This window comes from Lactuca serriola, chromosome 7 (genome assembly GCF_051521515.1).
Source record: "Lactuca serriola cultivar US96UC23 chromosome 7, Lser_US96UC23_V15, whole genome shotgun sequence".
Classification (NCBI taxonomy): Eukaryota; Viridiplantae; Streptophyta; class Magnoliopsida; order Asterales; family Asteraceae; genus Lactuca; species Lactuca serriola.
In genome coordinates this window covers 24,235,616-24,260,927 of record NC_136414.1, presented here as the reverse complement: position 1 = coordinate 24,260,927, position 25,312 = coordinate 24,235,616, and the positions used below count along the sequence as shown (strand labels likewise).

Here is a 25,312-nt window from a genome sequence, read left to right as displayed (position 1 = left end):
TGCAACCATTAATTATATCCATCAAACACCATATATATATATATATATATATATATATATATATATATATATATATATATATATATAGGGTTCGGATCCAGTGAGGAGTCGAAAATCGGTGAGGACGGTGAGGACAATTCTCATCCAATCATGTTCATTAAGGGTAATTGGGTCATAATGCAAGTAAATTATATGGGCTTGAGAAGAAAGAAACTTATACGGGCTGGCATTGATCTGATATGAAAAAAATTCGTATTCCTAGATGCGACTTCCATATCCAAACCAAATCAAATCATTTGATAAACAAATTTCTTTCTTCCATTACTGCTTCGATCTACAATTTCTCATTTAATTTGGTCAGTATCGATTAATTAAATTTATGATTGCGTGTCGATTGTAAAAAAGTTGTTAACAGTAGATTCTCTGATTCTTTTATATAATCGATTCTAGAAACTAAAGACTCAAATCGCAAATCAGAAACAATTATTTCTTCTATTTTTTTGGTAAACATGCCGATTAAAACTGAAAATCGATGTGAATCAATGCAATTCCTGATTGAAAGCGAGATTTACACAATGATGTTCATATATACACTCAATTCCAGAAAGATTTTTTTTCATGTGCTTTAGGTTTGTTTCATTAAATTAGTTGATTTTATATGGGTTATATATATGGAAGCAAATTTAGTGCTATAATTAGAATATAAAATGGTTATGCACTTATGCTTAATGAGCCTTGCAGGTGCTTGATGAAATGTCTGAGAGATATCTTAATTTTTGAATTTGGATTTTTTTTTCTCAGTTTACTTTCATGTTTAGTAGGTGTCTTTTGAGTGTATTTTCTTTCAGTTGTATGCATATTTACAAGTACCATGTTGTTCAATGCAATTGGTGATTGAAAACAAGATTTACACAATGATGTTCATATATACACTAAGTTAAAAAAAAAACCATTTTTTCATGTGCTTTAGGTTTGTTTCATTAAATATTTGATTTTATATGTGTTATATATACTTGGAAGCAAATTTAGTGTGAAAATTTAAAAGATAAAATAGTTATCAACTTATGTCTAATAATGCACTGTAGGTGCTTGATAAAATACTGGAAAGAGTTCACAAGTTTTGAATTTGGGGTTTTTTCTCTGTTTACTTTCGTGTTTAGTAGGTGTGTTTTAGGTGTATTTTCTTTCAGTTGTGTGCATATTTACAAGTACCATGTTGTTCGTGATCTTATGGACAACTTAATTGCCCATCTTGATTTATAATTGATGTTCTTGTGTTCAAAAAATTATGTCTGATGGTTTCTAAATGTTTGTATAAGTTTGTTTGTAATGACCTCCTTTGGGAGGTCTTGTCTTTTATTTTGAAGTTGCTTCTCATTGATCATGATTGAGGGCATATGTTTACCCTTGAGATTCATCTTGTTGGCATTAACTATTATCTTTTTTTTTGGTTTGATTATGTAATTTGGGGCCTTTTATGGTTTATTACATATTTGAATCATAAAATTATTGGTAAAAACTCTCCACTTTAACATATTTTATGGGTTATCACATGTTTGAATCATAAAATTGTTGGAACATGAACATTGCACAATCATGGATCATAATAGAGTTTTAAATACGATCTATCATTTGTAATCATATCAATTTTGAATCATCCGATTATGAATCATATCTTTTGGATCATATATTTTGAATAATATCCTTTTTTAATCAAGTTAAGTTTTTCACATAATTTATGGTTCATCAAAAAGTTTTGGTTTTATAACAACTTTTGGATCATCACTTATTAATTTGTTATGATGCAAATAGTTTTATACTCTAAATCATATCATTTGTTACATGATTTTTTTTTGTTTATATCATGTTTTTCAATGTGTTATGACACATCAAATCGTCATATTTTTGAATCAAATTATTTTGCATCATAACATTCAAAATGATATCAAATTTGAATTTTATAATTTTGAATCGTCTCAGGTTTTTTACATAAGTGTCGCCTCATAAAATGTTTGGATCATAACAAGTTTTGAATCATAACTTTTGGATCATTATATGTTTTGGTTAACAATAATATATGAAGGTTGATAATTTGCATCAAAAAAATTAGAAGTATAATGTAAAAATGATATCAGTTTTGTATAGTTTTTATAATACATAACTAAAGAAAAGTACATTCTATAGTTTTATATGTTTGGATTATAGTTGATAATTTGCATCAAAACATTGGAAATATAATTTTATGGTATATAGATTTTGTCCATTATAATTCATGGATAAAGAAAGTTGGTAGTATGTTGTTGGAATGAAAATATGACGTCTAATAAAAATGTTTTTCATTCAAAAGGTTTTTGATCTAAAAAAATATATGACACAATTTATATGACCCAAAAATATAAGAAGAATAAAAAACTTTTGGATGATGACTATGATCCATAACTTAACATGATCCATACATTTTATGATTATGTATCATAAATGCTTTATAAAAGATGTATCATAAACTTTACATCATTACTATTAATTAGGATGCAAACATCTGTGTTTTTTAAAAAATTATAATCCAAAAGTTATGATCAACAATTTATATGATTAAAAAAATACCGACGAATGATAAAGTTTTCTGATTATTTAACAAAGATAATTATATAAGATAGACCATCAATCATAACATCATAACACTTGATAATTTAATCTTACTATAATGTGTCATTGACTATGATCACAAAATAATGATTCATCTGATATGATCTATAACTTAACTTGATTAAAAAAATTTGATTACGATGACCAATTTCTATAAGCTAGATAATATAACTTTAGAATTCATAATTTAATTTGAATATCCAAAAACTATGATCACAATTAATATCCAAAACGATGGATTACTAAAAACTGAAAATGTATCTTAACAAAGTTCATAATCAAAGAACATATCAAACTAACATTGTTTTCTTAAAGCACATCACACAACAACCATTAGAAACATGAAAATAGCAACAAAAAACAACCATATCCAAGAGTCTTTAACAACCAAATGAACAATATGTGTTCAAATACATCAAACCAACAATTATAAAATTTTAATTCCTACAATCCCAACTTGAACTTCTTTCAGATGAGTTTAACTGTAAATTCTAATCTTCTTGTAACTTGACAAATTATCAGAATCCTACAAAGTTGATAGAAAGTTGGGTTTGTACATATCCAAAAGTACATTGTTAACTTCTAGTTTCATGAGAATTTTGTAACACCCCGAGATTCAGGTGCATTTCTTTCACCCTTATTCTTTGTCAATTGGTCATGATTAGTCCTTGAATGGAGGGAAACTAGCAAGTGAGTACGTTGGGCGTACCAGAGGGGTATGCTGCGCGTACTCATGCGCTTAATTTGGACGCAGATTCGCCAAGGTACGCTGGGCGTACCCAGAGTTACGTCGGGCGTACCCGGCCCAGGAGCAAAAACCCTAATCCGTCTTGTGCACTATTTAAAGGGTGCTAAGGCTCATTTCTCAGCCTCCATATCAGTGAGTGAAACCCTAAGAGAAAGCCTCCCATCGTCCTTAGTGTGTGTGAGTGTTGTTGGAGCTAATTGTGTTTTGGTGACTTAGCGAAGAAGAAGGAAAGGAGCTCTTGGAAGCTAAAGCTTGAAGTGCCATTTTGGATCTGAGATCTATAGAGAAAGGGGCTACACTTAGAGGTGGAGGCTAGGCCAACGTTTACCGAGACAGAGATTTACCGAGATACCAGAGGTGAGTCTTCTCACTATACTTTACCTAGCGTGGTAACAGAGTTATGTGATAGTGTATTTTAGAGTTATGTGCCAGTGTATTTGCATGTTATTTATGTGTTGTGATTATTGTGATATGTGATATGCATGATTTAGAGTTTACAAAGTAGGACCAGTGGGTCCATAGAGTTAGGACCTTCGGGTCCATAGGGTTAGGGCCAGAGGGCCCACAGAGAGTTGGGGCTGGAGGGTCCCACTGAGACACATTGACTAGAGGGTCAACAGAGTTATAGCCTCGAGTGGCTAATACATGTTAGAATGGTATTTTTGGGAACTCACTAAGCTTTATGCTTACAGTGTTCGAGACAAAACAGAGCAGAGTCGTGTGTACGAACAGCCAACGCCCGAACGGTGATTTCCCAAAATACCATTACAATAAGTGTTATGAGATATGATATGATATGATATGTGATGAGTTATATTATGCATGCTAGAGTAGACTAGGTATTCTTATTAGGACTAGAGTGGCCTGATATGTGATGCCTTAGTCTAGGATTCTTGCTGCTAGAGATGCTTCAGAGTGTTTAGATAGCAGCGAGGAGGTTATGAGAGATCTGCTAGTGAGTATCATATGATTAGAGAGAGTAGAGTGCTTGGGATTGGGACTCTGGGAGGAGAACTTGGGGTGAATGCTGATGTGGTGTGGACGGTAGTATTGGGCCCGTACTACTGAAGACACCGGGTCAGTGCACAGTCCAAGTAAGAATCCTTAGAGTACCAAGAAACAAGTAGGGTGGAGTAGTCGAGTGTGAGTATACTCGAGCAAGTCCCTGATATGTTTTTATGTTGTATTTCAGAGAGAGGAGGATCATGGTTGGGACATGCCACACACCAGAGAGCAGCGGTACGAGTGACGAGGAGATCCGTAGGATCATCCACGAGGAGGTGGCTGCGGCCATCAGGGCAGAGATACCAGAGATGTTTGGGTCTATCAAGACCACACTGATAGAGACATTTGATGAGAGATACGCTGCTCTTTCTGAGGCTGCTGTTGCTGCGGCCACTGCAGCTATAGCTGCGACTAGGCCGTAGGGTGGTGATGCGTTGCTGTTCCGAGAGTTCAGCAACATAAAACCCCCGGAGTTTGACGGGACCCAGGACCCGATTGCGGCGATGAGGTGGATTTTAGACATAGAGGGGTGTTTCTTTACTTGCTCATCTCCAGAGAATTTGAGAGTCCGGTTCGTGCTGAACTAGCTTCGCTTGGGAGCGAAGGATTGGTGGAAGTTTGTGACAACACACTATACGCCTGCTGAGCTTGCTGTAGTGACCTGGGAGAGGTTCACTGCTATGTTCTGAGATGAGTACGTTCCCTAGGTGGAGAGGGAGCGTTTGTCCCAGGAGTTTCTGACCCTCAATCAAGGTACTGAGTCTGTTACAGTGATTACGAGGGTGTTCCATGAGCGGGCGATGTTCTGCTGTAACGCCCGCAGATCCGGGCTAGTCAAATTAGAGGCAATAAGTGTCGAAAACGACTTTTCGACAGAAGCTTATAAATAATTTGAACCAAGTTGTAGTATATGTCACTAGGTTTCCGTACATATAAAGAACGCCGAAATCCGAGTTATAACAAAGAAGTTATGACCCGTCGAAGTTTCGCGACGGAACCGCCTCGATACCGGGAGGCGTAAATAGTGAATTTATGATAGAGCGAGATTTAGCCTTGGCGCTCTAAATGAAAGTCATAGAATATGTTAAACTAAGAACTTCGATAAAAAGAACGCCCAAATCTGACTTCGTATGAAGAAGTTATGATTTTTCGAAGTTTCAGATTAGCAGTGTACAGCCCGAAATTCGAATATTAGATCGAGCGATTTTTAGCCGACACGACCTGAACAAGAATCGAAGATCTCATTAAGAGTAGCATAACGAGAAAAAGATGGGTGAAAACGGACGTCAGATGAAGAAGTTATGAGGATTTAACGGACCAATCCTGTCCCGGCCTGTTAAAAATATAACTTTAAAAATAAAGTCAAAATTAGCCGACAGAGTCTAAACGAAAGTTGTAGAGTACGTCTCCACCTACGCGTGGATTTAAAGAACATCAAAAACGGAGTTCGTATAAACGAGTTACAAATTATAATAGCATATTTACGTATTAAAATAAAGTATAAATCATATATACGTACACATATATATACATATGTATATATCATTAGAAATGTATCGACGATGCGGTCATTATAAGACTAATGTTGAGTTCTTTCGACATTAGTTTAGTGCAAATATTGTTAAATCTATTTAAAATAGTATTATAAAGGGGTGTTTAGTTGTTTATATAACTATAAAGTCATTAAGTAATTATGGAGGGTAGTTTTTGTAAATTCAATTACTATAAATAAGAGGCTTGGGCTCTCATATTTCTTGCACCATTCTCTTGATTCAAGAGTCTTTCTCTCCTTATCCCCCGAGCATTTCGGTCCCTCGTGATTCGACTTCTCTTTCTGTAGTTTTAGTATAGTAAGGTGAGCGCTGAAGCGCTGCACGAATCTTTCTTAGAAAGATTCAGCGACGCAGTTCTGTCCCTACAGAGCCCGACTCCTAGCTAAAATCCCCTTGTAAGTAAGTTATGCTTACCCTATTTTAAATATAGTTTATATTTAAAATTAGTATTGTTATAATAAATTTATAATAAATATTTGAGCTATTATTATGACTTATATAAGTGTCGTTATAATATCTTTTTAACTACTCGCGGTACGGGGTATCTGGTTTAAAGGGCCGCATAGGGTTGTTGGATTTCAGAAGTGCTATATGCCAAAATGGTCCTGCCCTCCGGTGTTTTATGTTTGGCCCCTGTCTGTACATAGTGGTTGGAAAGTATTGTTTAAACGCTTATATAATAATAATAAGACTAATAATTAGTCACGGTAAATATTAGACTAAAATCTAGTGGTAATAATACTAGGTTTCGTCGAAGGAAATTATTTTAAAGTAAACGAAGCACTGTCCGAGTACCAAGTCACCACCTTCTCAGGTGAGTGCATAGTCCCTTTCATCTTACACATAGATATGATGTATTTTAATATAAATTACGTGCTGTGTGTGCATATTGTCTGAATACTTGCTGTCTATGCTGGGTGAAAGATTTTTATACATGTTTTAAATGATTTAAACTATATATGTATTTTATATCTACAAAATGTGTTGGGTAAAACATGGGTAGATGAAATAGTTGTTTTGTGATAATATGATGGGAGACATCAATGTTGTCGGTGATCCAGTCATCTAGTGGAGTATAGATGATGACCATGGGCGATACTAGACGGTCCGGTGGAACGCTAGTAAGCTCATAACCTGTATGTGTTTTTGAACTAGGTGCTCATTAGGTATTTTGAACTGAGTGTGTTCACTACGTATCTTTGAACTGAGTGTGTTCACTAGGTATTTTGAACTAAGTGTGTTCACTAGTTACTTTTGAACTAAGTGTTTACCAGATGTTTTGGACTACGTGTTCACCAGTTGTAATCTATAAGCTTTGGTAACGATGGACTTCGTGCCGATTCCTTAGGATAATCCTTAGGAATGAATGAACGAGAAATAGCTGATTCTTAGGGTAGATCATTAAGAGTAAAGAAGATAATGGGGATGGGTAATTGGGTTTAATTGCTTGATTGTTTAAACATAATAATTATATTATTGTGGGTTGAAAACCCTATGTACTCACCAGGTTTCCCAACCTGACCCACTCAGTTTATTTATATCACAGGTGTTGATATGAAGTCACATTACACTGAGAGATTAAAGAGATGTATATCACTAGTGTAAATAAATGTAAGTTCTGTTTATGCTTATGTTTCTGTATTGATAATGACATCCCAAATGTTTTAAAATGAATAAAATACGTTTCTTAGAAAATGTTTTAATAACGTATGTATCGTGTTTTTCTGGGAACAAATTCCGTAACATTTTTATGAAAAGAAGTACTCTGACTTTTATAAAGCATAAACAAAATCGGTCTTTTCTGGCCGTGAAAATGGGGATGTCACATCTGCCCAGAGCACGTGTCCTCCGAGCAGGCACGTATGAGCCGATATCTGAGCATTTTGAGGAGGGATATACGAGAGTTCGTGGCGAACTCGACGTACCGGATGTTTTCCGAGCTTCAGGAAAATGCCCGGAAGAGGGAGATAGAGCTGGAGACCCAGGCTAGGGAAGAGGCTGAGTCTTAGGGGAGGGATCGGCGACCGGTGCAGTCTCAGCAGGTAGCCAAGCGGGCCAAGCCCGCTGATTCGAGACCAAGGAGTCAGAGGGGCCGCACTTGTGGCAAGTGCGGCAAGAGCCACGATGGGGTGTGCAGAGAAGGGTCTTGCTACAAATGTGGCAAGGAGGGGCATATGGCCAAGGATTGCCCCAAGGGGTTTGTAGTATGTTTTCACTGCAACTAGACCGGACACCGGAAGGCAGAGTGTCCACAGCTGCGGGGATCAGCACAGGGAGCATCTCAGGGATCTGCCCCTGCTGCTATCAGAGCTACTGAGAGCCGGCCAGTGAAGGCCGATGCACCGAAGGCACGAGGGAGAGCCTTTCAATTGACCGCGGAGGAGGTCCGCGCAGTGCCCGATGTCGTGGCTGGTATGTATTCTTTCGTGTATTTATTTTGATGTTGATATATTGTGCTTATATTATGTTATGCATAGGTACTTTTCTTGTGAGTTCTGTACCTGCCTTGGTGTTATTTGACTTGGGTGCGAGTCGGTCTTTTTTATCTTTGGCTTTTAGTCAGCACATCAGTGTTAGTCGTGAGGCGTTGAGTCGACCTCTGAGAGTTTCCATAGCTGATGAGAGGGCGGTGTATGCCACAGAGGTGATTCGAGGGTGTGTACTCGAGATTTTCGGTGTTGAATTCCCGATTGATTTAGTTCCTATTGCGATGGGGGGTGTCTATGTCATAGTGGGCATCGACTGGTTGAGCAGATTCGGAGCGGTTATCGACTGCGAGCGACAGATGGTGACCATACGAGACCCTAGTGGGGGAGTTCTTACAGTGTACGGCGAGGGTACACGTTCTGGGTTAGCATTTTGTTCGGCCACTAGAGCGAGACAGTGTATACAACAGGGCTGTAGGGGCTTTGTAGCATATATGATGGATACGAGTGTTGATTCAGAGAGACCGAGGTCAGTTGATGAGGTTCTGATAGTGCGTGAGTTCCCGAACGTATTTCCGGAGGAGTTGCCGGGTGTGCCTCCCGTGAGGCAGGTGGAGTTTAGTATCGATTTGGTTTCGGGGGCCGCGCTTGTCGCCAAGGTTCCCTATCGCCTTGCGTCTCCAAAGATGCAAGAGTTATCCTCGCAACTTCAGGAGTTGCTGGGAAAGGGGTTTATTCGGCCGAGCAGCTCGCCGTGGGGAGCGCCTATCCTTTTTGTCAAGAAAAAGGATGGTTCACACCGGATGTGCATTGATTACCGGGAGTTGAACAAGCTGACGATCAAGAACCGTTACCCGTTGCCGAGGATCGACGATTTGTTCGATCAGTTGTAGGGATCATCTTGGTTCTCCAAGATCGATTTGAGGTCTGGGTATCATCAGGTGAGGGTGCGAGATGAGGACATCCAGAAGACAACGTTCAGGACTCGTTATGGGCATTACGAGTTTGTGGTGATGCCTTTCGGACTCACCAATGCACCGGTGGTGTTCATGGATCTCATGAACAGAGTGTGCAGGCCGATGTTGGATCGCTCGATGATCGTATTCATCGATGATATTTTGTTGTATTCAAGATCCAGAGAGCATCATGAGAAGCATTTGAGGGAGATCCTCGGAGTTCTGAGATCGGAGAGGCTTTATGCCAAATTCTCCAAGTGTGATTTCTGGTTGTGAGAGGTCCAGTTCCTAGGGCATCTCGTTAACCATAAAGGGATATTGGTCGACCCGGCCAAGATTGAGGCAGTGATGAGTTGGGAGGTGCCGAGGTCACCCACCGAGATCAGGAGTTTCTTAGGGCTGACAGGCTATTATCGGAGATTTATCAGGGATTTCTCCAAGATCGTCGTGCCACTCACCAGGTTGACCCGGAAGGGTGTTGCTTTTTCATGGGGCCCAGAGCAGCAGGCCTCCTTCGAGACACTTCGCCAGAGACTGTGCGAAGCCCCAGTTTTAGCCCTTCCGGAGGGGGTGCAGGACTTTGTGGTGTGTTGTGACGCGTCGATATCGGGGATGGGAGCGGTACTGATGCAGAGAGGGCATGTGATAGTATACGCATCGAGGCAGCTGAAGCCTCATGAGACGAGGTATCCCACCCACGATCTAGAGTTGGGGGCAGTGGTGTTCGCCCTCAAGATCTGACATCATTATCTGTATGGGGTTCGGTGTACCATATACACGAACCACAAGAGCTTGAAGTACTTGATGGATCAGCCCAACCTGAATATGCGACAAAGGAGATGGTTGGATGTGGTAAAGGATTATGACTGCGAGATCCTATACCACCCGGGTAAGGCTAATGTTGTAGCCGATGCATTGAGCCGAAGGGCGGAGAGCGACCAGAAGAGAGAACGAGTTGTCGGGTTGGTATCGGAGTTCGTTACCGATAGCCGGGGGCTTATGACATTCCAGGGTCGTATCTAGGTACCATTTGTGGGCGGGACGCGTACCATTTTGATGGAAGAGGCTCATCGATCGAAGTTCTCGATCCATCCTGGGGCCACTAAGATGTATTTGGACCTGAAGAGAGAGTATTGGTGGCCCTATATGAAGAGGGATGTCGCGTGGTTTGTTGAGAGGTGCTTAACCTGTCGTAAGGTTAAGGTCGAGCACCAGAGACCGCATGGTAAGTTGTAGCCGTTGGAGGTTCCCGAGTGGAAGTGGGAACAGATTACCATGGATTTTATCACCAAATTGCCGAGGACTGCTAGGGGAGTCGATGCAATTTGGGTGATTATGGACATGTTGACGAAGAGCGCCCACTTCCTTGCTATCAGTGAGAGCTCTTCCGCTGAGAGGTTGGCAGAGTTGTACGTGAGAGAGGTGATATCGCGACATGGAGTACCGATCTCGATCATCTCAGATCGAGATGTGCGTTTCACTTCCAGATTCTGGAAGAAATTTCATGAGGAATTGGGTACGAGGCTGCATTTTAGTACCGCATACCACCCACAGACTGACGGGCCGAGCGAGCGGACGATTCAGACGCTCGAGGACATGCTTCGGGCATGTGTATTGTACTTCTGAGGGAGTTGGGACACGTACCTACCTTTGGCAGAGTTTTCCTATAACAACAGCCATCATTCGAGCATCGGTATGCCGCCTTTTGAGCTGTTGTATGGGAGGAGGTGTCGGACTCCCATTTGCTGGGGAGAGGTAGGGAAACGTGTGATGGGTAGTACGGAGATAGTACTTCAGACGACGGAGCAGATTCAACAGGTCAGACAGAGGTTGTTGACTGCTCAGAGTCGCCAGAAGAGTTATGCGGATAGGCGTCAGTCCGAGCTTGAGTTTCAGGTCGGAGATTTTGTGCTCCTGAAGGTATCTCCTTGGAAAGGAGTGATCCGGTTCAGGAAGAGAGGCAAGCTAGGGCCCCGGTATATTGGTCCGTTTAGAGTGATCGCGAGGGTGGGCAGGGTAGCATATCGTTTGGAGCTACCTGAGGAGTTGGGGCAGATTCATGACACTTTCCACGTGTCGCAGTTGCGGAAATGTATAGCCGATGAGTACGTAGTGGTGCCATTGGAGGATATTCAGGTGGATGCGAGCTTGAATTATGCTGAGAGACCGGTGGCGATCAGGGATCGGAAGATCAAGGTTTTGAGGAACAAGGAAGTGCCTTTGGTTTTGGTTCAGTGGCAACATCGGAAGGGGTCCGAGATGACTTGGGAGTCAGAGTCGGAGATGCGAGGGCAGCATACAAAGTTGTTCGAGGAATGAGACTTCGGGGGCGAAGTCTGGTTCTAGTGGGGGAGAATTGTAACACCCCGAGATTCAGGTGCATTTCTTTCACCCTTATTCTTTGTCAACTGGTCATGATTAGTCCTTGAATGGAGGGAAACTAGCAAGTGAGTACGTTGGGCGTACCAGAGGGGTACGCTGCGCGTACTCTTGCGCTTAGTTTGGACGCGGAGTCACCAAAGTACGCTGGGCGTACCCGGCTCAGGAGCAAAAACCCTAATCCGTCTTGTGCACTATTTAAAGGGTGCTAAGGCTCATTTCTCAGCCTCCATATCAGTGAGTGAAACCCTAAGAGAGAGCCTCCCATCGTCCTTAGTGTGTGTGAGTGTTGTTGGAGCTAATTGTGTTTTGGTGACTTAGTGAAGAAGAAGGAAATGAGCTCTTGGAAGCTAAAGCTTGAAGTGCCATTTTGGATATGAGATCTACAGAGAAAGGGGCTACACTTAGAGGCGGAGGCTAGGCCAGCGTTTACCGAGATAGAGATTTACCGAGATACCAGAGGTGAGTCTTCTCACTATACTTTACCTAGCGTGGTAACAGAGTTATGTGACAGTGTATTTTAGAGTTATGTGCCAGTGTATTTGCATGTTATTTATGTGTTGTGATTATTGTGATATGTGATATGCATGATTCAGAGTTACAGAGTAGGACCAGTGGGTCCATAGAGTTAGGACCTTTGGGTCCATAGGGTTAGGGCCAGAGGGCCCACAGAGAGTTGGGGTTGGAGGGTCCCACTGAGACACATTGACCAGAGGGTCAACAGAGTTATAGCCTCAAGTGGCTAATACATGTTAGAATGGTATTTTGGGGAACTCACTAAGCTTTATGCTTACAGTGTTACGTGTTATGTGTTTCAGGTACCCGTGATGACCGCGGGAAGGCGCCGACATGATTCGTACACACACACATGGGATTTTATGTATTTCGATCTTGGTGGATGTTTTGTGAAACAAGGATATGATACAATGACATTTTATTAATAAATGTGTTTGGAAAATGTGTTTTGAAAATGCGAAAAATTGTTTAATTTTTTTCGGTGTTACAAATTTACCTTGGTTAAATTGTTTATACACACAACAAGAGTTATCTCATATCTAGGAACTAATAACACGATAGAAACCTACAAGCCAACATACAAAAGGTGAAAATGTAAGGAAAAAGATTCATTTTGCAATATGTGTAATAACTTACTCTTAAACATGTAAATGGATCATATTGAGAGAAAACAACAACATTTAAGCCACATTCTACTTCATTTGATACATGTATTTAGTTAATACAATATAAATAGCAATTTTCATCAAAACAACTAAAATTTTGATGATAAAACTTACTTTTGGGATTGTATCTTTAGTAAGATGCGATAAATTTTCAACTACAATCTCAATAGAATCTCCCATGACATATTTCTAGAGAAACTAGTGGGTGAAAAAAATAAAATTGTGTGATAAAAAAACTTAAACTATAACAATACGAAATGAAAAATTAAATTTTTACCCGATTCTTCAACATTCCTGATATTAACAAGAAAGCAAACTCCCAAATTGGTGGATCTGTTTCATCCAAAACCTTAAGTATCACCATCAAAATTTGATTGAAGTAATGCAAATAGATGAAACAACAAAATTCTATCAGTATGATTTTTTCTATCAGTATTGATGCACATTAGGTTGGAGGTCAAATATTCACTGAATACAATATACATCCATTTATTTTATGTTACCATCTAGGTTTCCTTTTCATAAAGTTTTTATTTATTTATTTATTTATTTTTGGCTTTTGGGTACAATTGGATGACTGCTACATATTAGGGATATGTAAACAAACCTTATGCAATGTACCCCCCTTTTATTATGTTATGATCAATGTGTTTATTATAGTTTATGTTTTGTTTCTTTCATTTCTATTGTGTTGGTGTTGATCTTGTAGTAAATAAGCAATGTACTTTGGTTAGGACATATGACATGTATTCCCCTTATATAATTACAGATTACCATTTAATAAATAGGCAATGTACTTCCAGTTTACTACACTACCATTCATAGAATACTAGTGTCCTAAGCATTTAGATCATAACCATTCAAACAAGTTAAATATAAACAACTTTATTACCAATAAAAAATATTTGGTTAGAAATTCAATAGAATCCATCATAAAGTACAAACTAACAATGGAGGAAACAGACACTTCAATTTATTGAAGATTACAACTAAATTACATCTTTATCATCACTAAAACAAGACAAAACAATATAGCCACTAGCATGCCTACAGTCAAACTCCACAAAGTCAACGTCTCTCTCTACTTTGGGTGGCGTAGTTGCTTGTTTAAAAGGCCTAAATTCTTCTTCATCAATAACTTATTTGAAATAGGGAGAATATCGTATATACCCTCATTAAACGTGAAAATATCATATTTACCCGACTTAAATTCAAAATATCATATTTACCCTTTTCAAGTTATCAAAATTTCAAATTCGCCTAATTTTTTGTTTTTTACAGTTTTTAATCATTTTTTTTATATTTTAAAATTATTATTATTAAAAAAAGACCTAAATGGTCTATATTATCCCTACCCTTCTAAATTAAAAGAACCACAATTTGATGTATATCACGTCGTCTTCCTTTTGATATTTAAATTAACCGGTAACAGGAGCGTAATCAATCACCATTGTCCTTCACTTCAATATTCCTTCTTTCAATCGATTATAAGCAGTAGTAGCAGACAATCATCGACGCCTTCGTTCACAACTCCCTTTCCATCTTCCTTCTTTCAATCGGCTATACACAACAATTAAGGAGTTTTATATTACCTACGTCACTATTACTGATTACATCTAATTGCTTGGTAGATTTTTTGATCAACTAGCAGTTAATAAGTGATGAATGTAATTATTGAGGAGTTTTATAAAATTTTAAAATGAGTGATTTTCTTTTCAAGTGATGTATACACATACAAGTAATTCGCAGGTACATTGATACCCCATACATTTAATAATCAATTATTTGGTTTCTATTTCTTGGTTCTAAGTATTAGTTGTTTGTTGATTAGGTACATTGATAACATCTTCATAATTTCAGAGGCTTCATTACATAGGAATTTGGATATGAAGTTCAAACATGAAAGATACATAAGGTTAGTATGGTTATATGGTGTCAAATGACCTACATAACTTTTATTGATCACTAATTATGGTTATCTCACCAATGAATAAGATACAAAAGGGTTTTGGGGATTAAAGAATTCATTGATCTTCCATCAGTTGAGTGATACAAGTACTGATTGAACTTTGAAACAACAGAAAGATAAATTCCAAAATAGAATCATGTTACAGAGTCAAAGTTTTATATGGTGACATATCTTGTCCCTTTGGTACGTTATGAAATAGAGATTCTTCAACTCTCTGTTTTATTGTCATTTGTATTATTCATATCGCCTTATGTAGTTTTTAAGTTGATACATAAGCATGCGGTTGGACATCCAAAGTGGTTCCTGTAATTTAGAAGGGAGGGACAATATGGTCCATTTAGTTTTTTTTTTTTCAATAATAATGATTTTAAAATAAAAAAATGCTTAAAAAATGTTAACAAATAGGATTTGGGTGAATTTGATATTTTGATAGCTTAATAAGAGTAAATATGATATTTTGAAGTTAGGTCGGAGATATATGATATTTTGACGTTTAACAAGGGTGTAAACGAAATTCTCCCTTTGAAATAAAACAACAATCACCTTCACCTTCACCTTCAGGTTCTTACAAAATAAAAAAACTTTTACCTGAAGAAAGGGTGATGGTGGGAGACATCAATATAACATATTTACTTGATAATTGGGAAAACCACAAAACCCTGGAATGGATTATACGTTGTACATAACACATATTCTTGCATCTTGAAACTCCACCGACACTTGATTTTGTTTTTGATGTTGTCATTCGAGTGTACTCGAGTGTACGAGAACTGTGGTATTGCACTTGATTGAGGGAAAAAGAGGGAGGGGGGGGGGTAATATAACAGTGTTGACCATTTCAATAGGATTTTTATTTGGTTAGGTTAACCGGTTAAAAGGTTAGAAACCTGCTAAATGTCATAAATACAAAAAATCGAGTGAATATCCGACTTTAAAGTACATAAAATTCGTTTTAAAATAAAACAATTATTTTTTTGCCAACTTAAGGATTTTTATGGCATTATTCCTATTTAATAAAGGGAAAATGCCAAAAAAACCCTTACGTTTTCAAGTTTTTGTCGGGTTTACCAAAGTTCGTATTTTAGGTGCGTTAATGCCTCAAATTTGTAGACTTTTGTTCATATTTCCCATTTATCCGGTTCCTAGGTGACTTTGTGCTTATGTGTCGGTATTAGCTGACGTGGAGATGACGTTTGGTTGCCACACCAACATGTTTTGTCCACATCTGCAAAATGAAAGGGTTGAGGAAGAAAAAGTGGGATTCGATATTCAAACTCACAACCTCACATTATCCATGGTAGCTTCCTTACCACCAAGCAAAATTAGTTTATTTGAATATATTTCTTTGAAATTAAATATATTCTATAGAGCTGGAACCAAGACACTCTTTTCCTCTCCATCTCTCAATTACACCTCTAACATATCTACGACCGATAACACTTGTACTCATGCGACACCAAAACCATCGACAACCACCATCGGCATATCTGAAATTTTCCTCTTCCATCACTAAGAATCTCCTACAACTTCACCCTTAGAACCTCTGGAAGTCATTCCCCCACCATTGAAACCACCAGATTGTTGAAGAAAGCCAAGATTGTTGAAGAAAACCACTGAAAAACACATGAATCGCCGACAATAGCCACTTCGCCGCTTCTCTCCATTCCATTATCGTCACCATCTACCCCGTCTTCCTCCCTTCTTGGCTAAATCTTCTTTTTCATCGCCTTCCTGAACTAGATCTATTTGGCGATGGTTGATGGTAGTGGTGGTGGTTTTTGAGTGGCGGAGGTGGCATCCGATGGTGGCTTTCAGGGCATTGTGGTAGGTTTGTCTTCAGGACGACCGTGGCTTTAGGGTTTTGGTCTCACTAACGATGGTGTGGTGTCGTTTTGGTCTCGCTGGAGATGGTCATCGGAGTTTTGGTCTCATTGAAGATGCTTGTCGGAGTTTTGATCGTATTTATAGTAATAAGTAATAACAACAACAAAAATAAAATATTATAGTTTATATATATTATATATAATTTCTTACAAATACATTAACCAAATCGATGGTAATGCAATTGTCATGGAGAATGTGAGGCCGTGGGTTCGAATCTCGGATCCTATGTTTTCTTCCTTACCCTTCCATTTTATAGATATGGACAAAACATGTTGATGTGGCAGCCACACGTCAGTGACACCTAAGCATGAAGTCACCTGAAAACCAAATAAATGGCAAATATGAACAAAGTCTACAAATTTGAGGTATTAATGCACCTAAAATATAACTTTGGGTAAAATTGATAAGAACTTAAAAATTTAAGGTTGCGTTTAGTTGCGAAAAAATGAGCCGTTTTCTGATTTTTTTAAATATTTTTTTTAAAAACGCGTTTAGTTCATCTATTTTTTTAAAAATTTTCATGGAAAATGAAAATTTTCCGTTTTCTAAAAGTCCAAAGAAGTTGGAAATTTTTGGAAAATTGATAATCATTGTTTTCCATATTTTCTAATTCTAAAATATAAACACACGCCTACTCCCACTCCATCCACCTCTACCTACCCCCACCTTAACACCCCAACCCACCACACCCCTACCTATCCACACCCACACTCACCAACTCCCAAACCTACCCCACCCTTACATATACACCCACACCCACACATACGCAAACACCCACCCTTACAAACACATACATACACACACACATCCTAACCCCCACGAACACACACACACACGCACACAAATAACCCCCTCCCCCAAAACACACCCATCCCTACCCCCCCCCCCCCCCCCACCCCCACCCCCACGAACACACACACCCACACCCACACACATACTTACCGCCAACCCACCCCATCCATACACCTACCCCCACAAACACACACATACTCACACCTATCCCCACCCCAATGAACACACATACACCCCCACACCCCCTAACACACACACACCCATCCTTACCCTCACCCCACCCCCACGAACACACACACACAAACCCACCCTCCCACCCCCACCCCCACCCCCGGCCCCACAAACACAAACACACACACACACACACACCCATAAACACGCACAAACACCTACCCACCCCCACAAACACATACACATACACCCACACACACAAACACACCCACCCAATACCACTACCACAATCACCGACCTACCATCACCATCACCACCACCACTACCTCATCACCAACACCAACACCACCGCTGCCACCATCACGACCACTTCCAAAATTACTGCCGCCACCACCATGGCCTGTCATCACCACCAACGCCGCTGACCCGTTACCACCGCCTCCTCCACCCTACCACCACTACCGTTTTCAAAAAATAAAAACGATAGAAAAATACAAATCTAAACATATTTTTAATTTTCTAAAACTAAAAATGAAAAATGAATAAGTTTTAGCTAAACGCGTTTTTTAAATTTTTCAATAAAAAATAAAAATAGAAAAAATAAACTGAAAAGATAAAAAGAAAAACGAAAAATAAAAACTATTTTTGGGTACCCAAATGCAACCGAAGGTTTTTATACATTTCCTAAAGTGTAACTTAAATTGTTAATGTATTCTAAAAATTGTGTTGAATTGGGTTAGTATGTGGACAAGGAAGAAATTATAGAAGATTACTTTTAGCCGAGTTGGATGATTATCCTCGATTCAAATTTCCAAAATTTAGGGAGAGATACGATATCGGAGATAGACAGTAACACATCGTTTACATTTAATTCACTTCAAATTTGGTGCAATTTCACACAAAGCTCTCCATATTCAAATAATGAATTCTCGGAACCAAAACAAGCCGTCTGATCCTCGCAGTCCTGTGAATGTAAGTTTCTGATTAATCTAAATTTGAAATCATGCTCGGTGACCGTGAAATATGTGCTTTTGTATTCGTGTATAACTTGCGTATTTGTTGCTTGATCGTTTTCTCTGTTTTTATTGTCATTGATAGTCTGTTTTGGATATCGTGTGCTCGCTATATTCTTGTTTGTTTAGCTCTGATTTCATGTCCACCGACGTTGATTATATCCGGATTGTTTTGATCATACATACAAGTCGATTTATATTTGCGCAAATCTCGTTTCATCTCTTGGATGTTTTCTAGCAATCTATCAGTGATGAATACTTGATAAGAATCTATTGTTGTTCAACAACGTTTTTGAATTAATCATGGTTATGTTTCATAGATTCTATTTAGGGTTTTTGTTAACAGTTACTGACTTGATCTCGTAATGTACTTGCAGAATAATCAAGCTATCGATGATGCTTTTATTGATAAGCTTAGGGAAATTGACATTGGTTGGATGATGGCCTCAACAACTGCAAGTGGATGCAGTCAATCACTTGCCTCAAGAAACAATCAAAAGGATGTTACTGTAGCACCCTCTGAAACTCAGGTTTCTGAGTGGGAAATTGTTGAATCTACAAAGGAGGAGGAGGTCGATGTGCTATTGAATGACAAGTTTAAAGGGAACAAGTTTGATTCAAAGGTATGACTTTCTTATGTTATCTTATGCTTGATTTCTGTTCCTATTGCATATTGAGCTGCATTTCGTTTACTTATGGTATAACATCAATTCATCTTTTATATTTCAGGGAAAACATGAGTGGATGAGAGAGTATATTAAACAGCTCAAGGTTTGTATAAAATGGTTTCAAGAGAATCTTGAAGATCTTGTTAAAGAAAAGGATCACTTGCGTACATTGCTGGATTCTTCAGAAAGAAAACGTGTGGAAACTGGTAAAAGTAAAGTAACTTCAATATATAAGAAACAACTTCATCTCAACAGTCTTTTTTATCTGTTTACAGAGGCTGCAATGAAACTTAAGGAGGAAGATTTGAACTCATCTATTATCAAATTGGAAAACAATATATCTACTTTAAAAAAAAGTTTGGCAAATGAAGAGTCACAGAAGCTAGTAAGCCTTATGATACAAAGTCTAACAACTCTGTGTTATCAATCATATCTCGTTTGTTTCTTATTCTTATGATCTTATCTCAAATCTCATGTATTAATTACTAGAATGCCATTGATTTTCACAATAAAGAAAAAGAAGCTAGGATGGCTTTAGAAAAGAATCAAGATTCTCTAAAGGAGAAGCTTTTAAAGGCTGAACAGAATGCATCGATTGCTAATGAGAAGGTAATATAAATAAGAGAATCAACATTTACAGAAGTAAAACTACAAAATGTAGTTTTTTGATTTCAAATCATCTGTTTCAGGTGAAAACACAAGAAAATATGTATAAGAGGTTGCAAAATGAACTCACTTCTGCTAAAGTAAGTCTTTCATCTATTACTTTGGCTGAAAGTACATTTTACTACTTTGTTCCCAATTTGACCCTGTGTTATTATCAAAGGATTCACGAGATGATGCAGTGAAACAAAAAGAAATGGCTGTAAAAGAGGTGGCTATCCTCAGAGATGAATTGACTCAACTAAGGGAAGATCGTGAACGCCACCTGTCACAATTACAGGAGTTAGGTTCTGAAATTGTAAGATATAGATACAGAGAAAAGGAAAGAGAAAGAGAAAAAACAGGGCACACTGCTGCTGCTGAGTGTAGTATATTAAGGTTAAAATCGATTGCTATGGAGGTTAGTTTAGTCTTTTCATTAACACGTTAATTTCTCATCTTTCTATTATAATGAGGTGCCAATATGTTAAACATTTTTCCATTCCCTCTTTGTTTTATAGAAGACTTGTTCCTCTCAAAGAGAGCAAATATCTGTGCTCCAACTTCAGTTAGATGCTGCAAATAAAAAAATAAAGGTACATTTACATCCTCTTCATTTAAAAAAAAAAATTGGTCTAGACAAATAATTCAATGTTCATTTGGGTTTTAATATTTGTTATTTTTATAATTTCAGGAGCTAAAAGGGAAGAACATAATGTATCAATAACAGAGGTATGTTTGACTTTTCTTAAGTAGCCAGATTTTGTGTAGATTGGAAATAAATTCCGTTTAAAAAATAACAACTTTAGCTTGAAGGTATCCAGATTTTGACCTTGCTCGATATTTTTGAATAGTGGGTTTGACTTTTCTCTATTGCGTTAATCTTTTGTTGGTAAAATAAAAATTATCAATTTTCTTAGGTTCTTAATTTTGGTTATTGTATTTGCAAACACCATGGAACATGGTTTTTGATTTGGGTGAATGTCGTAAATGGTTTAACAACTAACAAACTATTTTTTTCTTTTACAAAACTATAAATAAGTGTATTTTGTGATCATAAAGTTTGAGTTTCTTACATTCTGATGATACCTTTTTATGTGAAAAATACAGATAGTTTATATACCTATTTGTGACTATTTGCATTTCAATCCAAACCATAATTATTAAGATGAAGATATAAGTCATATATATATAGTAAGATTCTATGTCATGCAATCCAATGGAATAAAAGAAATGCTACAAAAGCCAAGATCACATAATCTCCTTTGCACAACCTTTCTCCATCTCCAACATCACATTAATCAATTAATATTTTATTAATTACTCTGTAATTAAGTTTTTAAAAGTCAGATGTAAAATTAAAATACTCATACCGGAGCCGATTGGTGTCTGACTCAAGTAGTCAACCCTGAATCGTTGTCATAGAACTTAACATCATCATACCACAAGCCACAACTCACTCCCAACATCTCCCATCCAGTCCGATTCAATACAAACCTTTGATAAATCACTAGAAGCTTCTCCAAACACTTTTCACAATCAAACTTGCTCAAATCACGACTACACTGACCCAACCCGTATCTCTTCCCATCATTCCCAACATCAATAACACCAGTATCAAACATCAATGCTTGATTAGAAACATTTCTTCCTAATGCTTGCATCATCGAAAACCCTCTTGAAAACATTGAAGCTTCATCAAGTGTGTGTCTACCATAGCCGGATGACGAAGACCTGTTCCAAAGTTCACCAAAGAAACTCTCGTTTGAGAACCTTAAACTACACAAACTCGACCATATCACCAAGCCTTTGCTATCGGGACAATCTCTTAGAGGTACACGAATGGTTTCGTTCAAACACTTGGAGCATGTGGTAGGAGAAACATCTGCTCGACACCATGCAAGACCATAAACTTGATTAGAACCAGTTCCGATGGTGGTATTCATGAATCCTCCTTGAAGAGGTGAGTTGTTGGCTAGGGAATCTAAAAGGGTTTTAAGGTTAGCTTGGTAGATGGTGATATAATTACCAGTTGTGTTCCTTGTTTGTGAGCATTTAGAACCCAAATAGAGAATTTTACCGTTTACATGAACAAACCTTGTCATAACAAACAACATTAATGTGCATAGCATAAACTTCTCCATCTTTGAATTGGTGTTTTGTTCTTAGACTTTGGCCTATTAATAACCAAGTTTTGGACATGGTCAAATGACTAATTCATAGCATAAGTCGAAGGATTTTATATTTTTTTATGATAAGATAATAAATAGTAAAACATTGTAGTATTAAAATAAAGGCGCATTTTTATATTAACTACATATGTGGAATTTTATGTCGAGATATAGTCGTCGTGTTTTAGAATAATCCGAAAAAAAACCTATGCATTTACAAAACGTGTACATGGGAAAATGTCATATGTCCTACTTTCACCTTAAAAAAAATATGTGGAACTTTCATATATCCTACTTTCTCCTTATATACAAGCAAGCTCTACTAATGACGTTTATCCTTTTCCGGGAGACCAGATCAACGTCTCAAGACTGATTAACTTTAGATAGTTTGGTGTCAATAAGGATAGGATGATCACATTCATTAAGGTATAACTACATTTCTAGTTCTTAAAATAAAATTTGATTATTTTTAGAGAACATCTTGTAGCAATTTTGGTGTTGTTACTTATGAAAAATCATAACACACTATTATTAAAAGTAAAAAAGAATAATTAGAAAAAATATTTGGAAAATCGTGAGAGTACAATTAAGTTAGTCACATATACTATATTTTTTGTTTTGTACGTCTAGTATTGAGATTAAAAAAATGACTTACTTATCTACCCTAATAAATAAGAATGGTTTTGCCACATGTCATTCTCTCATTCAATTGGCCACATGTCATTTTGTCATAATTTTGAGATATATTTATTTTCCACTTGTCATTTACTTTATTTTTTATTTCCAATATATCATTAATTTAACTTCCATAAATTAAACCTACCATAATGACTATTAATTTCAAATTTCAAATTCTAAATTTTAATTTCAATTTTAAATAAATTTACAGTTTAAACCTTTATGTTTAGCATTTTGTTATAATTTACCCGTTTAGTACGTAAATTTGATAACTAAACACATAATTTTAATTTATTTATTTTTTGCATGTTTTTTTTCTCATAATTTTCAGTTATCTCAAATTTCAAATTCAAATAAATTTTCCATTTAATCATTTATATTAACATTTTGTTTTAATCAACCCGTATAATATAAGGGTCACACACCTAGTAAATAGAAATAACAAGGAAATAGACAAAAAATTACAATACAAATAAGATTAAATTGCAAGTATATTATCCCTCTTATCCTCAAAACTGACGAATATATTTATATAGTTTTTAATCATCGTACGTTGCACAAGAATATATTTATATAGTTTTTTTTAACGGAAAACACACACATCCACACAATTATTTAACCCTTCTTTTAATTCTATAAATTGTGATTTAATATTTATAAATGAAAAAACAATGTTAATAAATGTATATAAAACATATATTGGTTTATGCATATAACGAATAACAAATAGTATAAAAAATAAATATTTGATGATTTTATTGACCATTTTAAGGCCTGTAAATTGTATATAAATTGTATGTTAGTTTATGTATTTAATGAATAACAAATATATGAAAAACATAAATACTACAATTTTTAATAACATAAAAATACTACAATGTCTACTATAACATTTGTAACAAAAAAACCTTATTAAATACTGATAAAATAATCATATCACTATTATTAACTTTGAAATAATTATATTTATACGAAGTTAATATAAAAACTCATTATCGTATGTTTGATGCCTTTAAGGCGTACAACAAAAAATATTAATAACATTAAATTAATTATGAAAGAACACTTATCGTTCCAAGAAAAATCCGCATAGTAATAACCATGATGCGGCAAAACACTCTTTTTTTTTCAAATATTCATATTTTAATTAAAAATATCTTAAAACACGTGATTGTTTGTGAGAAAACTTAGTTATATACTACTAATACGGATACAATGTATATAAATTAGATATCTTAAAACACGCGACCATGTTTTCATCGGATTTTGCGTTGGTAGCAGCTTGTACTGTGAAAGAAATTGTGCGTGGTAAAAGAGTATAACATTGTTGCGTTCAGTTAGCATTGAGAAGGACGTTGATTGGGTTCATGCAAGGCAGTTGAATGAGGTTAAGTATCTTTAGGCTGCGTGGTGCTGGTCGTGAGTTTCCAGGCGAATGATGGAATGTCGATAAGATCAATGTAATATTGGGAGCCTTCCAGACATAGGCTGTGGGCCTAGTGATCGTGATTGTTTATTTCTTCTATATGTGGTACTTTCGGTGTTGGTGCATTGTTGGAAGTCTGGAGACTCACGAACCAGCTAGTTTGGATAAAGTGAGCAGTTAAGGGTTGTTGGGAGTATCAGTCGTGCATCAGAAAGTCTCTTGCCGAGTGTTTGCATTATAAATCTTGTTTATTCGTGAGATGTTATTAGGGGTTTGGTTACCAAGGTTGGGTATAGGTTACGGAGTATCGAGTCATGAAGTTCATTGTGAATGCATCGAGTGATTTGCCAAGTGAGGGTACACCCCAGCTGATAAGGGTTGGATGCAATGTTAAAATTCTTGGATTGATCAGCTTTGCTCGTAGGAGTAGCGGTTGGTAATGGTGTGTCATGGAGTCAAGGATTTATTTAAGGTTTTTGATACATCTTATGGATTTGGAATTGGTTGAAATTTGCAATCGATGTGTTTTGAGTACTTCATTCCGCGTGTTTGGTGGTGTTCTTAGTCAAGGGCAAGGGGTAGGTTCAAAGAATGAATGAATATCAGTCCTGGAATATGGGTTCTAAAGTTTAGATCTGATGGGTTCTCGTTCTCGGGAAGCATATTGATATAGTTGATTTGATGATTGTAGTTTTGAGAATCCGCGACTTTGTGGTTCACACTAGAAGTTTGGTCTTATAGCTATGAAGTTGTGGAATATCCTAGCGTTGTACATGATTCTCTACAGCGGTTATATAGATGAGACTCGCGTTGGGAGTAACCTTGTTTTTGAGTGGAGGTTTCAACAACAGTAAATAGTAAGGGGTTCTGTTTTCCGGTTGGTTCTCGTCGCGATGGTGCAGTTATGTGAAGGATTATCATGAAGACGATTAGACGAGGTGGTTTAGAGCCGATCAAATATGTGGGTTTTCGGTTAAGGGTTCCATTGTTAAGTAGAAGCGAGA

At 37.1% G+C, this 25,312-nt stretch overlaps 2 protein-coding genes across 2 annotated transcripts; one reads left to right on the top strand and one right to left on the bottom strand.

The window, feature by feature from the left end:
* The first annotated feature begins 18,435 nt into the window (after window positions 1-18,435).
* LOC145063508 (kinesin-like protein KIN-14C) lies at window positions 18,436-20,957 on the top strand. Its single transcript, XM_079011106.1, has 9 exons — window positions 18,436-18,682; window positions 19,101-19,346; window positions 19,453-19,597; window positions 19,667-19,776; window positions 19,881-20,000; window positions 20,081-20,137; window positions 20,218-20,454; window positions 20,555-20,629; window positions 20,728-20,957. The coding sequence occupies exons 1-9, from the start codon at window positions 18,632-18,634 to the stop codon at window positions 20,758-20,760; spliced, it is 1,074 nt and encodes a 357-aa protein (XP_078867232.1). The 5' UTR covers window positions 18,436-18,631; the 3' UTR covers window positions 20,761-20,957.
* Window positions 20,958-21,427: 470 nt separating this feature from the next.
* On the bottom strand, window positions 21,428-22,177 carry LOC145063801 (antimicrobial ginkbilobin-2-like protein). Its single transcript, XM_079011383.1, has one exon. The coding sequence runs from the start codon at window positions 22,175-22,177 to the stop codon at window positions 21,428-21,430; it is 750 nt and encodes a 249-aa protein (XP_078867509.1).
* Window positions 22,178-25,312: the final 3,135 nt, after the last annotated feature.